The 15623-nt window shown below is 39.1% G+C and overlaps 1 protein-coding gene across 1 annotated transcript; it reads right to left on the reverse strand.

The window, feature by feature from the left end:
- Positions 1-1309: 1309 nt before the first annotated feature.
- On the reverse strand, positions 1310-14483 carry HAUS1 (HAUS augmin like complex subunit 1). Its single transcript, XM_006075281.4, has 9 exons — positions 14355-14483; positions 13205-13379; positions 9251-9386; positions 7554-7688; positions 6229-6352; positions 5653-5718; positions 4837-4908; positions 4445-4492; positions 1310-2912 (listed from the first exon to the last, which is right to left on the reverse strand). The coding sequence occupies exons 1-9, from the start codon at positions 14382-14384 to the stop codon at positions 2862-2864; spliced, it is 837 nt and encodes a 278-aa protein (XP_006075343.3). The 5' UTR covers positions 14385-14483; the 3' UTR covers positions 1310-2861.
- Positions 14484-15623: the final 1140 nt, after the last annotated feature.

Consider the following 15623-nt stretch of genomic DNA (forward strand, 5'->3'; position numbering starts at 1 on the left):
TTTGTCTGTTCCTTTCCAGTGGCTCTTTCAGTGGCTTCAGGTGATTTCCTCCTGTGTGTGCAAATCAGTTTAGACGAAGATTTGAATAAATACCTCTGCAGACCTGCAGATATTTTCTGACATTTTCTTTTGATTTTCTCAATTCTCATCTCTCTCTCTTCAACTAGGCAAGATCACCAGGCTGTTTGGGTTCTCCTTCTCTGAGTTATGAACTTGAAAACCCTGCCCATCACTAAGCTGGGTCTATCACAAGGCTCACCTTGTTTCTTTCTCTTACGAATTAATGTCCTAGGCTTCTTTGTTACTCAATGTCGAACACTATAGTTTCCTATTTTTGTTTTTCTATTTAAAGCCATCTAGTCAGTGTGATCACTCTTATTTCAACATGGCCAAAAGCAGAAATCTATAAGTTTCGATATACAGAATTTTCATCGCCAGTTCTAAATATTTTCTAATTTGCAATTTTTGATTCACAGTTTTAGAATGTATTTCTTAAATTCTAAATGTACAAGTTTTCAGTTATTTATTTTTATCTAATTGCATTGTGTTGAGAGAGCATTCTGTGTATGGTTTCAGTCCTTTTGTAATGGTTGAGATTTCTTTAACTGACCACTAGTTGGATGATTTTTGTAAATGCTCTGGATGCACTTGAAAAGAACATGTACCTGTGGCAGTCTGTAACAGGATTCTTTATATATCCATTATCAAGTTTGTTAATTGTGCTGTTTAAATATCCTGTATCCTTGCTGATTGTTTTTCTGCCTGTTCTATCAATTACTAAGAGAAGATGTAATCTATCTACTATGATTGTGAATCTACCTATCCTCATTTTAAGACATTTTGTTCAAGTACCTTAAATAACTGGAGGTGTTTTAAAAACCTATTCTTTCAATCTTTGTCTTTTATCTAAAACAATTTTCTTACTTACTTTACTATTCTATAAAATTATGTAGGTTTTAGGTTTCTTTTTGATTCTCATATTGTACATGTTTTGCTTTTTTCTTTGAACATAAATTTCAGGTGTTAAGTGTTAGTCACTCAGTCATATCTGACTCTTTGTGACCCTTGGACTGTAGCCCGCTAGTCTCCTCTGTCCATGGGATTTTCCAGGCAAGAATACTGGAGTGAGTTGCCATTGCCTCCTCCAGGGGATCTTCCCAACCCAGAGACTGAACCCATGTCTCCTGTGTCTCCTGCACTGCAAGCAGATTCTTTACCTGCTGAGCCATCGGGGAAGCCAAAAAATAAATTTCAAAGGTTACTTTTATCAACTAGCTGCTACAGTCAACAATCAGCCCCAAATTTAAAATAAGCTTCAAACAACAATCATTTATTATTTCTTATGATTCTACAGGTTGACTCTGTGAGCTTCTGGCCTGGGACAGCATGGTTGATCTATGCAGTCTGCTAATAGGGCTGGACAGTACAAGACCTCATTCACATATCTGGCAGTTGGCAACCTGTTTGGTCTTGGGGTGGGAGCAGGGCTCAGCTGGAATTACCTTTCTTTGCTCATCCTCCAATAGTCCAGGTTTCTTCACATGGTAGTCTCAGTAAGAGATGGCAAACTCCAACGCATAACAAGTTTTTAGTCCTTGGTTTTGTCCTATTTGCTATTTGTCTCATTGGCCAAAACAAATCATAGGGCCAAACCAGATACAATAGGTGAAGATACAGACTCCACCTCTTGATGCGAGAAGTAGCAAGGTTAGAGTACAAAGGGGGAGAGCACAAGGGTGGGAGGGATTTCGGTGGTTATTTCCACAGTTGACCCATCAAGTCACCTTACCAAAAGCACTGCAGTTAAGAAACAAATGACAACCTTGGAAAATATTCACAATTCAAATTGTAAAAGATTAATTTAGCTAACACACCAGAAGCACCTATAAACTGTTAGGAAACAGATGAAACAATCATACCTCAATGGCTAAAGAATATGGACAGTCTCCAAAAAAGGAAATACAAATGTCTTTTGCATTATATTTAGCCACATATTTGTGGGAAAGGAGAGGGAAATTTTTAAGGTCAATTAGGTAATCTTTAAAAAACTAATTGATTCTTGATCCCATGGTACAAAATTTTTAAAAGTACAAAAAGGTGCAAAGTGAAAAATCTCTCTTTTCTTCTTTAGACTACATTTATCATGGTTTGATTTTATTTATAAGAGATATTCCCATACAGGAAGTTTTAGTGTTTCAAAATTTTAAAATATTTCATTCATTTTATTTATGGCTCCTGGATTTCAGTCATAAGTTTCTGACTCTGATTATTTAAAAATCAAAATATTAAAATTCCTCTATGATTTCTTTTACTGTCTTTTAAAAAAATATTTAAATCTTTGATCCCTTGAAATTATCCTGATATAAGGGGTAAAGTATAGATTTAGCAGCATGTGTTAAATTATCCATCTCTCTATTACTGATTTAAAAGGTCATCTTTTTCATAAACCAAACTCCTGCGTATACTAACATTTGGAATTAGGCAGGTAAGCGGATCAGAAAAAACAATAGCAAATCCCAGGAGAAGGGGGCGTGGGAGGAACATAACTGAAGCTGCAGAATCTTTCCCTTTCATTTAGCTGACCTCGTGAGTGACTACATGATGACTGTCATGAGTTCACCTAAGAGAGCTACTGAAGGACATCAAGCCACTAACAACATTGAAAACCAGTTTCTTCATATGAAAACTATGCATTTGCACATAAAAATTCAATACACAACCAGACACCACTATTTCATCAATAATGACATTATTTCATCTAAGAACACAGAAATTAAGTTATAGGAATGTCACAAGGAAAAATTCTTTAAAGTCCTATTCGATCTACTTTGTTAAGAAAGGTGAAATTTATTTGGCTCTGGTCACAGTTCCATCATGTTTACTCTCTTTGTAAGTTCAGCTTCAATAGTATCCTAAAGGAAGAAAGAAACACCATAAATATTATAACTAAGGACATATAAAAAAGTGCTCTAACTTGTAAAGCTCTTTAAAATCAGGGAAACAAAAAGGAAAACCACTAAAGCAGAAATTTTAAAAAATATCATTATAAATGAGATTTTCCTTGCTTTCATATCTTTCCCACTTCCCACACTCCAAGTTTTCAGACTCCTAATAAACATCTAAGGAGGGGGAAAAAAAAACCCTTTAGAGGGGTGAATGACATGCTACATGAATAGATTTTCCTGACCTGTACTCCTCAAGCAATGTACTTTCACAATGTCTCTCACATCGCTCTTTTCCAGTCTCACTGTCACTGTTCTCATTACTTCTCATCTGGCCTAAACAGGCCAACTTGTTTCTGCAATTTTCTTTCTCTATCCTCCAAGCTACCTTATACACTGATTCCAGAAAAATCTTCCTAAATGACTGCCCTGATCAAAAAGCATAACCTTGATCACACTTCACTTTAGCTTAAAAAGCAAGGCAACTCAGAGCAACTTTCAGTGGTCCCCTGCAGCAGCAGTCCCCAATCTTTTTGGCATTAGGGACCAGTGGAAGACATTCATGGAAGATGTTTTTTCCGTTGGGATGATCCAAGTGCATGACATTTATTGTGTACTTTATTTTTATTTTGTGGCAATCTCAGCATATTCTGCCTTGACTTTAGGGTTGGCGTTCACACTCCTATGAGAATTGGATGCTGACTTGACGGGGGCAGAGCTCAGGAGGTAATGTGAGCAGCCGTAAATACACATGAAGCTTCTCTTGCTCACTCTCTTGCTGCTCACCTCCTGCTGTGAGCCTGGTTCCTAACAGGCCATGGACCAGTCCTGGGGACCTCTGCCCTACAGGCTCCAAGTTCAACCTTCTTTACATTTAAGGCCCTTCACCTCCTAAACCAATTGACCTACTTCAGTCCTATCTTCCACTGCATACCCCTAAGCAGGCAGATTGCTTTACTTGCAAAAGCTTGGAAAAGTCCTCCATTTTTCAGCTCTTATGTTTTTGTTATTTCCTGACCTCCCTGGTGGCTCAGACGGTAAAGCGTCTGCCTATAATGCAGGAGACCTGGGTTCAATCCCTGAGTTGGGAAGATCTCCTGGAGAAGGAAATAGCAACCCACTCCAGTACTCTTGCCTGGAAAATCCCATAGACGGAGGAGCCTGGTAGGCTGCAGTCTATGAGGTTGCAAAGTTGGACACAACTGAGTGACTTCACTTTCACTTTGTCTAGAATATTCTATGCCTCTCAACTCTCCTTTTCCATCCAGGAAAATCTACACAAAAATTTAAAAGACCACTATGTATTTTTTATGACAAAAAAAAAAACAACATATATGCCCCCCCAAAAGTATTAAAAGATGCTTGGTAATGATATACCTCAAGTTTGGGACTATGCTTTACCTTTACCTCTGAGTAGAAAGGAAAGAAAGAGGAGGAAGGGAGTTTTAGCTTTATCAGCATTTATCTTTTAAAGTCTGAAGGAAAAAAATGGAACTACTTACTAATTCTCGCTTTGCTTCTTCAATTTTTACCTGAGCAAGAGATGGATTCTTTTAAAGAAAAATAGAATAAGGAAAGGTTATATTGTCTCAGCTAGGAAACAAGGGAAAAAAATATATAACAACCCTTTTCAAAAGGCAAAAAAACTTATAGAAAGTATATACCAACTACATACAATACTGAAATTCAATAAAGACTTTCAACACAGACCCTTATACAACCTAAAACCCCAGAATTGCATTCTATAAGAATTTGGAGCTTATATTTTACTGAAAGAGAAGAAAGAGGAGGACCTAGGTCCTTAGACATGGACCCAGTATTTTCATGATCATTTAGTGCCCTTGGAGAAAGCTGGAGGAGATAAACCTTTTTTTTAATTCATAAAAATAATTACCGGCATTAAATCTAAATAGGACTCCAATTTTTTCTTCAAAGGCGTAGTCTGTCGTTTTAGTTCTGCCAATTTCTGAGGGTGAAAAAAAACACACAGAATAATAAAGATATTCACAATACAATTAAACACTGCACATAAATAAAACATGACAAAGCATTAACACTAGGACATTTTAAACAATGTAACAAATAAAAGAGCTTCAAAGGTAAATGGATAACAAATGGACACAATCCTTAGAAGATGTTAAAACAGGAAAGTAATACTCCTATTTATTCAGACTAATATGCTGTCTGGGAATACAAAATAATGTGATTAAGAGGCATCAGAACATCAGGAAACAAGAGTCTCAAACACATATTTATGAACCGTCAATTTTAGATTCCAAAACTCAAAGTACCAAAAAATCTTAAGAATAAAACCATAAAACAAATCTCCCCATTGCTCCCTCTTCCCACAAAAATAGGTAAAACTCTTACAGAACCTAAACCCCAGAATTGCATTCTATAGGAGTTGGGAGCTGGTATTTTACTGAAAGGGAAGAAAGATGAATACTTACGTGGTTTAGCACATAATACTTCAATACATTTATTCAACAGATAAATCAATAATCATTGACTCCAACAAATAAAGAAAAAAACAAACAAATGTAAATATATATATAGATAAACAAGTAGTAAAGATATAAATACTGGTAAACATAAAATACAGAGGTAAAGAAAAAGAAATCGGGTCAATAGTGAAAAAAACTATAAAAAGAAACAAGCACATCGCACACTGACATTTTAAAGGAAGCTAAGTTGGGTAAAGTAAGCGAACCTCTGAAAGTGCTACCAGTGACTGATGAGACAGAGAAGCATCCATTCCTCGGGCTGAAAGCTGCTCCTACAATGACAAAAAAGGGAGCTCAGTTTAAAAAATTATTTTGCAAGTGACCATCATTAAATATTTTCAATATATAACACAGTAAAGAGCTATGTAAAGAGCTATAACATAAAAAAGAGCTTTTGTAAAAGCTACAAAAAAAAAATCACAGATGAAGAACAATACCTGCTTCTAAGCACTTTTTATGTTGCATGTGAGTCATTTCAGACAGTCCGAGATTTGTGACAAGACGGTGACAATATGGGTGCAGGGCTTAAGAGCTTGAGCTTTGGGACCTGCATGTGAGGTGGGATCTGCTGCTCGACGGTTGTGCAACGGTGATGGACAGGGAGGCCTGGCGTGCTGTGGTTCATGGGGTCGCAAAGAGTCGGACACGACTGAGCGACTGAACTGAACTACCTTCACAGTATCCTTGTCGTGAAAAGAGAATGATAATACTGCCTAGTTGTGAGGACGAAAGTTGAAAAGAAGTGTGAAGAGAGCTAAATGTATTGAGTCTTTCATACGAACCTCCGCAGTTCTAATTCCAGATCTGAACTCCTCCGACTTGGCTTTCAGGAAGTCCATGTTCTGAAGACGACTGTCAACTCTGGCCCTTTCCGTACACAGATGTAACTCTGCCTTCTTGAGGTCCCTTGAAAAAGTAAAGTTGAGAACATTTTCTTCTTGATGAAATTATTATGAAAAGCAAACTACTACTTCTTTTGATTCAAAGAGTAGATAACATACTTGCTGGATTTTCTAGCTTAAATTTTATATCCCAGACTGGCTACTACCATGCATTCTTCCAGGTCATCTTTCTCTCCATGTTGCCATCTGGGATTTTTCTCAAGGAATACTGAATAACTTTAAGATTAATCTATGCTGATTATTCTTGGAGAAAGTAGATCTGCTGCTCAAAAAAGTGACTTAATGGATACTAAATACAATTTGAATTATGGAGGTCACAAAGGCCTCTCATCTAAATGTAACATGACAAGGTGCTTTGCACATACAGAGTCAATATTTATGGGATAAATTTATACAATATCATATTACTTGTGCATATACATACTCCTGTTTCACAGCATCTAACCTCTGGGGCCATAGGGACCTAAAGAAGAGCCAGAACATCAAGAGGGATACCAGAGTTCTAGTAACAAAGGGCAATAAGATAGAACATGACTTTAAGTTGTACCATAGTTTATGACACAGTGGTGGAAGGAGAGAGTGGGACAAATTGAGAGAACAGTATGGAAACATACACATTACCATGTGAAAAACAGATAGCAAGTGAGAATTGGTTGTGTGACACAGGGAGCTCAACCCAGTGTTCTGTGACAACCTAGAGGGATGGGATGGGATGGGAGATGGGACCGGGGGTTCAGGACGGAGGGGACATAGGTACACCTGTGGCTGATTCGTGGTGATGTGTGGCAGAGGCCAACACAATATTGTAGAGCAACTGTGCTCCCATAATTGTATTTTGTTCTTTATTTCTCAATATTGTATAATTATGATCTTTGATAATTATTAGTTACTCAAGAACAATTATGAGTATTGTTCAATTGTCATCACCAATAGAATGATACTCAGATGTATTCTTTCTGTAAAACTTTATAAGTAATAAAAAAATTTAAAAAAAGGGAAAAAAGAATCTACTATATAAAAGATAAAAGTATGTACCCAACCACTCCTATCTTCATCCAAGTCATTTTCTACTTAAAAACACATTTTATCTTACCATTTTCTAATGTGTTGTTTTAAATTGTATCTATTGGCCAAAACTAAATCTTACAATGTCCTGTTATTGCCTTTGTAGTAAAAATTGCCACAACTTCAAACTAATTACTTACTCTCGCAGACATTTTTCTAATACTAAAGTTGCTGTTAGATTTTTCTCAAGTTTTGCCAATTCAAGCTTGATTTCTTCATTTTTGGATTTGGTGCGAAAAAGATCAGAGGTCAAATCATTCACTGCAGGGATAAAACTAAAAGAAGAATCTGGTCATGTAAACGGACATTAAGGACAATAATTACAATTATTACAATTATTCCTCACTTCTAGAAATGATTTTACTTCTATGTGAATTCTTCCTTAATCACGCTCTTTTACACCTCTATACTATTTTACACACTGTTCTCATTGGAATACCCTTCCTCAGCTGGCAAATTTCCTTAAAAACTATATTTACTCCCATTCTGGAAGTCACTACCCCTTTCTCTGTGCTTTCTACCTACAACCTGTACATTCCTATACTGTTGCAGCTGTCTTACTATTTTATAATTTTACAAGTCCATCTTCTGCAATTTACCATGAGTGAGATAGTCCTTGCCAGCATTCATTATTTTATTCTATTCACTTCATTTCTGCTTCCCCAGTGCCTACATAGGTAGCTATACATAAATATATATATAGGGAGGGAGGGAAGAAGAGAGGGGAACAGAGATACAGAGAGTTATACATATATTTAGTATTTGGTGTCTGCTGAATTTGCTTAATTCAAGTCAATTGATTGAATTAAGATTTCTACTGCCATATAGCCTATATGAACTTCTAGCTAAAACACTTTTGCTTAAATATATATATATACATATGTATGTATATATATACTCCAAGCTTTTGCATTAGCAGTTAAACAGAACAGCTATACAGTTCTCTGATTATAATCTGTAATGGAAGTCCCTAGCTAAGATTCATCCAACAGGGATAGTCCTAGGACTCTGAAGTCAGATGGGGTTTGAAACCCAACTCTGTCATTTACTAGCTCAGAGATATTATCTAACCCACCCCTCTGAGCCTCAGTTTCTTCTTAAGGTTGTTAGAAGAATAATGTCTTTACACAGGTAAGATGCCTGTCAGAAGGAAGCCTACTCTATCCAGTAGGGTGGGAACATGACTAAAAATCATTATGCTCAACAGTAGGTGATTTAGTCTACTGCTTTTCTTACTGTTTAGGGGAATAATCAGTCCTGAATATTCATTGGAAGGACTGATGCTGAAGATGAAGCTACAATACTTTGGCCACCTGATGTGAAGAACTGACTCATTGGAAAAGACCCTCAAGCCGGGAAAGATTGAAGGTGGGAAGAGAAGGGGACAACAGACGATGAGGTGGTTGGATGGCATCACCAATTCGATGGACATGAGTTTGAGCAAGCTCTGGGAGTTGGTAATGGAAAGGGAAGCCTGGTGTGCTGCAGTTCATGGGGTCGCAGAGTCGGACATGACTGAGCGACTGAACTGACTGACTGAGGGGAATAATGTGATACCTAATCCCTCTTCAAATATACATGAGAACCTACCTTCACAAACCTAATCCTGAAAGAATACATTATAAATTTAACCAAGTTTATCTGAAATAATCAAACATACTCACTAACAATGATAAGGAGTTGACTAAATTTAGTGTTTCTGCGTATATTTCCTATATAAATATAAAATTATTTCCTATAATTTCTTATATAGCATTACCCTGAGATAAAAAAGCTCCGTAGGTCAACACCTGATAGCATATATGACTGCAGAAATTAAAACAATCATAAGAATTACCTAGCTAGAGAGGTGTCCTTTGTTTCAAGGGCCACTGCACTGTCAACCAAAGCATTCAGATACCTGGAACCAGTGCTGGAGAGACTGGCAGGGGAAAAATTCACACTCTCCATGAGAAGGTCTTGAAGATGCTTGGCTGAAAAGAAATAAGAGTTCTATGGTGACTAAGATCTTTGCTTTGCTTTAATTTTGCAACAGTTTTATTGCAACCACCCACCTAAAACATAATGGCTTTTACTATATTCAGAGTTGTATACCCATCCTTGTAGGTGTGAAGTGGAATGTGGTTTTGATTTGCATTTTCCTGATGGTTACTGATGCTGTGATTACTGGCAGTCCCTCATCATATATATGATTCGCAAATATTTTCTCCCATTCTGTGTGTTGTCTTCTCATTTACTTGATGATAAGAAAAAAATTGAGATAAAAAGTTTTGAATTTTGATGATTTCCAGTTTGCCTACTTTTTCTTTTGCTGCTTCTGTTTTTGGTATCACAGCTAAGAAACCATAGCCAAATCCAAAGTATGAAGATGCACATCTATGCTGTCTTCTGAGTTTTAGATTTAGCTCTTACTTTTAGGTTTTTTACTCATTTTGAGTTAATTCTTGTTCTTTTGTTTAAAACTCATATATATATATATAAATGAATATATATATAAATATATATATATATAAATGAATGTATTTATTCATTTATTTGGCTGCATCTGGTCTCAGTGGCAGCACTTGGGATCGTCACTGCTCCAGAGAATGTGGACTTCCAACAGTTGTAGCCCACAGGCTCTCTAGTTGTGGCGCTCAGGCTTAGCTGCCCAGTGGCAGGTGGGATCTTAGTTCCCTGAATAGGGATTGAACCTGTGTCCCCTGCATTGCAAGGCAGATTCTTAACCACTGGACCACACAGAAGTCCCTTAAGTTAATTCTTATATATATTATGAGGCAGGGTCCCACTTCATTCTTCTACATGCAGATATTCAGCCATCCCGGCCCTACTCAGCAGACATCAACTTATAGTTGTTGCTCAGTTGCTCAGTCATGTCTGACTCTTTGCAACTCCATGGACTGCTGCATACCAGGTTTCCCTGTCCATCACCAACTCCTGGAACTTGCTCAAACTCACGTCCATGAATTGATGATGCCATTCAACCATCTCTGCCTCTGTCACCCTCTTCTCCTGCGGTCAATCTTTCCCAGCATCAGGGTCTTTTCCAATAAGTCAGCTCTTCGCATCAGGGGACCAAAGTATTGGAACTTCAGCGTCAGCATCAGTCCTTCCAATGAATATTCAGGGTTAATTTCCTTTAGGATTGACTGGTATGATCTCTTTGCTGTCTAAGGGACTCTCAAGAGTCTCTTCCAGCACCACAGTTCAAAACATCAATTCTTCAGCCCTCAGCTTTCCTTATGGTTCAACTCTCACATCCACACATGATTACAAGAAAAACCGTAACTTTGACTATACAGACCTTTGTCAGAAAAGTGATGTCTCTGCTTTTTAATACCGTGTCTAGGTGTGTCATAGCTTTTCTTCCAAGGAGCAAGTGTCTTTTAATTTCATGACTGCAGTCACAGTCTGCAGTGATTTTGGAGTCCCAGAAAATAAAGTCTGTCACTGTTTCCATTTTCTCCTCATCTAGTTGCCATGAAGTGAGGGATGCTATGATCTTAGCTTTTTGAATGTTGAGTTTTAAGCCAGTTTTTTCACTCTTTCACCTTCATCAACAGGCTCTTTAGCTCCTTTTCATTTTCTGCCATGAGAGTGGTGTTTTCTGCATATCTGAGGTTACTGATATTTCTCTGTGCAATCTTGATTGAAGCTTGTGCTTCATCCAGCCCAGTATTTCACATGATGTATTCTGCATACAAGTTAAATAAGCAGGGTGACAACATACAGCCTTGACGTACTCCTTTCCCAATTTTGAACCAGTCTGTTGTTCCATGTCTGGTTCTAATTGTTGCTTCTTGACCTGCATACAGGTTTCGCAGGAGGCAGGTAAGGTGGTCTGGTATTCCCATCTCTTTAAGGGTTTTCCATAGTTTGTTGTGATCCACACAGTCAAACGCTTTAGTATAATCAGTGAAGCAGAAGTAGATGTTTATTGGATACTTTCATATGGATAATTGTGTCAAAATTTTGTATATATTAGTAGAAATATTTACAGTTTAATGTGTCACCCTAAAAGGTGCTTTACGACAGACATAAATAATCTTAACTTTTAAAATCCTTAGAATTTTTGTTACATATTAGTATAGACAAAAAAAAAATAGCTTTTGCAAAAAAGATTTTTCTGGACTCAAAGCCCCTTTCTTCATACTGTATTTTATTTATTTTTTAAAAATTAATTTATTTTAATTGGAGGCTAATTACTTTACAATATTGTAGTGGTTTATTGCCATACATTGACATGAATCAGCCATGGGTGTACATACTGTATTGTAATAATTACTAAAATAAGACTTTTCTGGTCCACCTGCCAATGCAGCGGACACGGATTCCATCCCTGGTCTGGGAAGATCCCACATGCGGTGGGGCAACTAAGCTCCTGCATCACAACTACAGAGCCTGCACCACAGTGAAAAGCCCATGCACCACACCTAGAGAGTAGTCCCTGCTCACTGAAACTACAGAAAGCCCAAGTGCCTCAAGCAAGACTCAGGGAAGCCATAAATAAACAGATTAATTAAAAACCACAGGTATCTTATATGCTTCTTGGAAGAAAAGTTATGACCAACCTAGACAGCATATTAAAAAGCAGAGACATTACTTTGCTGACAAAGGTCCATCTAGTCAAAGCTATGGTTTTTCCAGTAGTCATGTATGGATATGAAAGTTGGACTATAACAAAAGCTGAGCACCAAAGAATTGATGCTTTTGAACTGTGGTGTTGGAGAAGACTCTTGAGAGTCCCTTGGACTGTAAGGAGATCAAACCAGTCAAACCTAAAGGAAATCAGTCCTGAATGCTCATTGGAAGGACGGATGCTGAAGCTGAAACTCCAATCCTTTGGCCACCTGATGCGAAGAACTGACTCATTTGAAAAGACCCTGATGCTGGGAAAGACTGAAGGCAGGAGAAGGGGACGACAGAGGAGGAGATGGTTGGATGGCATCACTGACTTGATGGACATGAGTCTGAGCAAGCTCTCGGAGTTGGTGATGGACAGGGAAGCCTGGAGTGCTGCAGTCCATGGGGTCGCAAAGGCTGGACATGACTGAGTGACTGAACTGAACTGAACTGATTTTATATGTCAGGCTAATAAGTTTAGACTTATATTTTAGCGGTTAGTATTTTACCATCAGAGTACCAATAAAATATACTATAATGACACAACATATTGTTATTGTTCTTTAGTCACTTAGTTGTGTCCGACTCTTTGCAATCCCATGGACTGTAGCCTGCCAGGCTCCTCTGTCCATGGGATTTCCCAGGCAAGAATACTGGAGTGGGTTGCCATTTCCCCCTCCAGGGGATCTTTCCGACCCAGGGATCTAACCTGTGTCTCCTGCATTGGCAGGCAGATTCTTTACTGCTGAGCTACCAGGCAAGCCTTGTAATATATTAGGTTGCTATAACAACACAGTTTAAGACAAATCTCGGTAAAATAAAGAAGCAATGCTAAAAAGCTGTCTACACTAAATCAATCTTGTGTACTCTACTGTTAGGGCTTTCCAGGTGGCACTAGTAATAAAGAACTCCTGCTAATGGAGGAGACATAATGAGGTGTGGGTTTGATCCCTGAGTTAGGAAGATCTCCTGGAGGAGGGCATGCAACTCCCTCCAGTATTCTTACCTGGAGAATCCCATGGACAGAGGAGCCTGGTGGGCTACAGTCCATAGGGTCACAGAGAGTTGGACATGACTGAAGGGACTTAGCAGGCATGCATACTTTACTCTTTTAAAATCTGGTTACCTCTAGTTAGTATCTCATTCAAAATTCTGTAATTGATCTCACCTTCTGATTCATATTCCTTTGCTTTCTGTTTCAAGTCCTCTGTTACCAGGTAGACATCCCTGTCTCGGACTCTGTTGCGTTCTGAAAGGTTATATAAAATCTCTGTTGTCCGAGCATTCACCTCATATTGTGGAATGGGATGATCTCCAAATATTTTTTTCAGCCATGCAGCGACCTAACCATTACAAGGGACACGAATTTAATAATCCTTGTTTATTTCAATGGCATGAAGCAAATAAGACCAAGTAATGATCAATAGCAAACAAAATGCTTTCTATGAATATTCTGGCATCCTACTTACTCCACATCCTAATTTGTCTTTAGGGAGAGAGAGATCAGATGTCAGGAGATTAAAAAGTGAGCAGGCACAGCACAATCAACAAAATTACCAGAAAACAATCTGTTCTTCCCCAAAGCTACGAAAGCAGTATTAGGCAAGTATTTCCATAGGAAGCTCAATATGCAAGTGCTAACCATTATTATGGGCGCAAAGTCTGAAAAAAGAGTTGTCTCCAACACATCACAAGTCCCTCAAAGCCGGAAAGCTCCTAGAGTTGGGATGCGAGATGCGGAAAACAGGTTGTGTGTGCTAAGTCGCTTCAGTCCTGTCCTCCTCTTTGCGACCCCATGGACTGTAGCCCTCCAGGCGCCTCTGCCCATGGGATTTTCCAGGCAAGAAAACTGGAGTGGGTTGCCATGCCCTCCTCCAGGCGATCTTCCCGACCCAGGGATCGAAACCGTGTCTCTTACACCTCCTGCATTGGCAGACAGGTTCTTTACCGCTTGGTTAAGAGTGAGAAATTTAGTAAAAAGCAGCGGTGAACGGCGAGGTCTGGCTGGAAACTGAGTTTAGGATCAGAAGTCCCCATCCAGTGTCCAGGGAGAGGTTTCACACGATAGGGCTCCTCAACCCTTCTCCAAGCCTGAGTTCCAGCAGGGAAGGCCGGGAAAAGAAGGGAAACTCCCTTTTCAGCGTTGGGGTGGGGTTAGGGGGGAGAGGGGGTAGCTCACAGATGGTGAAAACCGGACTAAAGATGGATCAGCAGAGGAACACAGTAAGAGTGGCTCGCCCAGGAGATCCGCCGGCGGGGCGGGTGTGTCAAAGACGCGGTTTCCCGGAGGCCGCAAAGCCCAGCTCCCGCCCCATCACCTGCGCCTCTTTCTCCTCTAGAGCTTCCATCGCCGCCAGTCCCGCCACTTCTCCAGCAGCTCCTCGCGGAAGCAGCGCCCCGCTTGCTCTGACGGCCCCGCCCACACACCGTTGGGCCCACCCCCTTCGGGATCCGGGATTTCTGGGAGTTGTAGTTTTTACTAGGACTTCAGTGCGCGGAGCTGTTGGACGAGGCTGATCCGAGACTCTAACCCTGCAAGCCCTTGTTCCCTTGCGGCTTTCTCCGCTCTCCATGGTTATCACCTCCAGGAGAAGCAAAGCCGCATGGAACCAGGCTGTGTTTTCTTTCTTTTATATTTTTATTTCTCACTTGAATCACTCATCTTAAAAAGAAAAAAAACAACCTGGAACTTGTTTTTTGATAGCAGATGTTTATTTCTTCCTCACTTACAATTTTAATTTTACCTTGGCAATATGAGCTGGAGCAGTCTCACTCTTTTTATCCCTTAGTTTCCACTACTAAAGAGCTAAATGTGCTGGAAACTGTTTTAAAAAGGTTTACAGCATACAACTCCTGCACTGTCACTCAGCCATTGTTCCATTCATTTCTTTGCCTTTCCTAAAGTTCTCTTCTCCTTCCATCACTCTGTAGTTAACACCTTGAGAGATTCTTTATATTTCTATGGTAATGTATAGTTTTCTGTGTTTTCCTATTTTTGTTTCATTCTTAGAGGAACCCTGCAAAGTACATGGGCACACATTATTTTACCTATTTTCACATTAAAACCACACACATGGAGTATATGGCTTGACCAAGATTAGGTGGTAGACCTGGAATCTGACCATGGTGTTCTGACTCCAGTTGGGTGTTTCAGTCTCCTCAGGTCATACCATACTGCTGTGCACAACCTGCTGTAGTATACTATTACATTAGGAAAAATAGGTCCTGTACTCAAATTTCTGTGGTGATGGTTTGTTCGCTAAGCTGTGTCTGACTCTGCGACCCCATGGACTGCAGCACCCCAGGCTACCCTGTCCTTCACTATCTCCTGGAGTTTGCTCAAACTTGTGTCCACTGAGTCAGTGTTGCTGCCTAACCATCTTATCCTCTGCTGCCCCCTTCTCCTTTTGCTTTCAGTCTTTCTGTGACAGGTTTCAATATCAAATTGTGGATCACTTAGCACCAAATATCTTTCTCTTGAGTAATATGGATATTTTAAATGATGAAACTTTTCAATGAAATTTTAGTAAGTAGCCTATATCATATTGTGTGGCTCTCTTATTCTTTTCTTTTTTGTTTCAGTCATA

The sequence above is a fragment of the Bubalus bubalis genome, chromosome 22 (genome assembly GCF_019923935.1).
Source record: "Bubalus bubalis isolate 160015118507 breed Murrah chromosome 22, NDDB_SH_1, whole genome shotgun sequence".
In the NCBI taxonomy this organism is placed as follows: domain Eukaryota; kingdom Metazoa; phylum Chordata; class Mammalia; order Artiodactyla; family Bovidae; genus Bubalus; species Bubalus bubalis.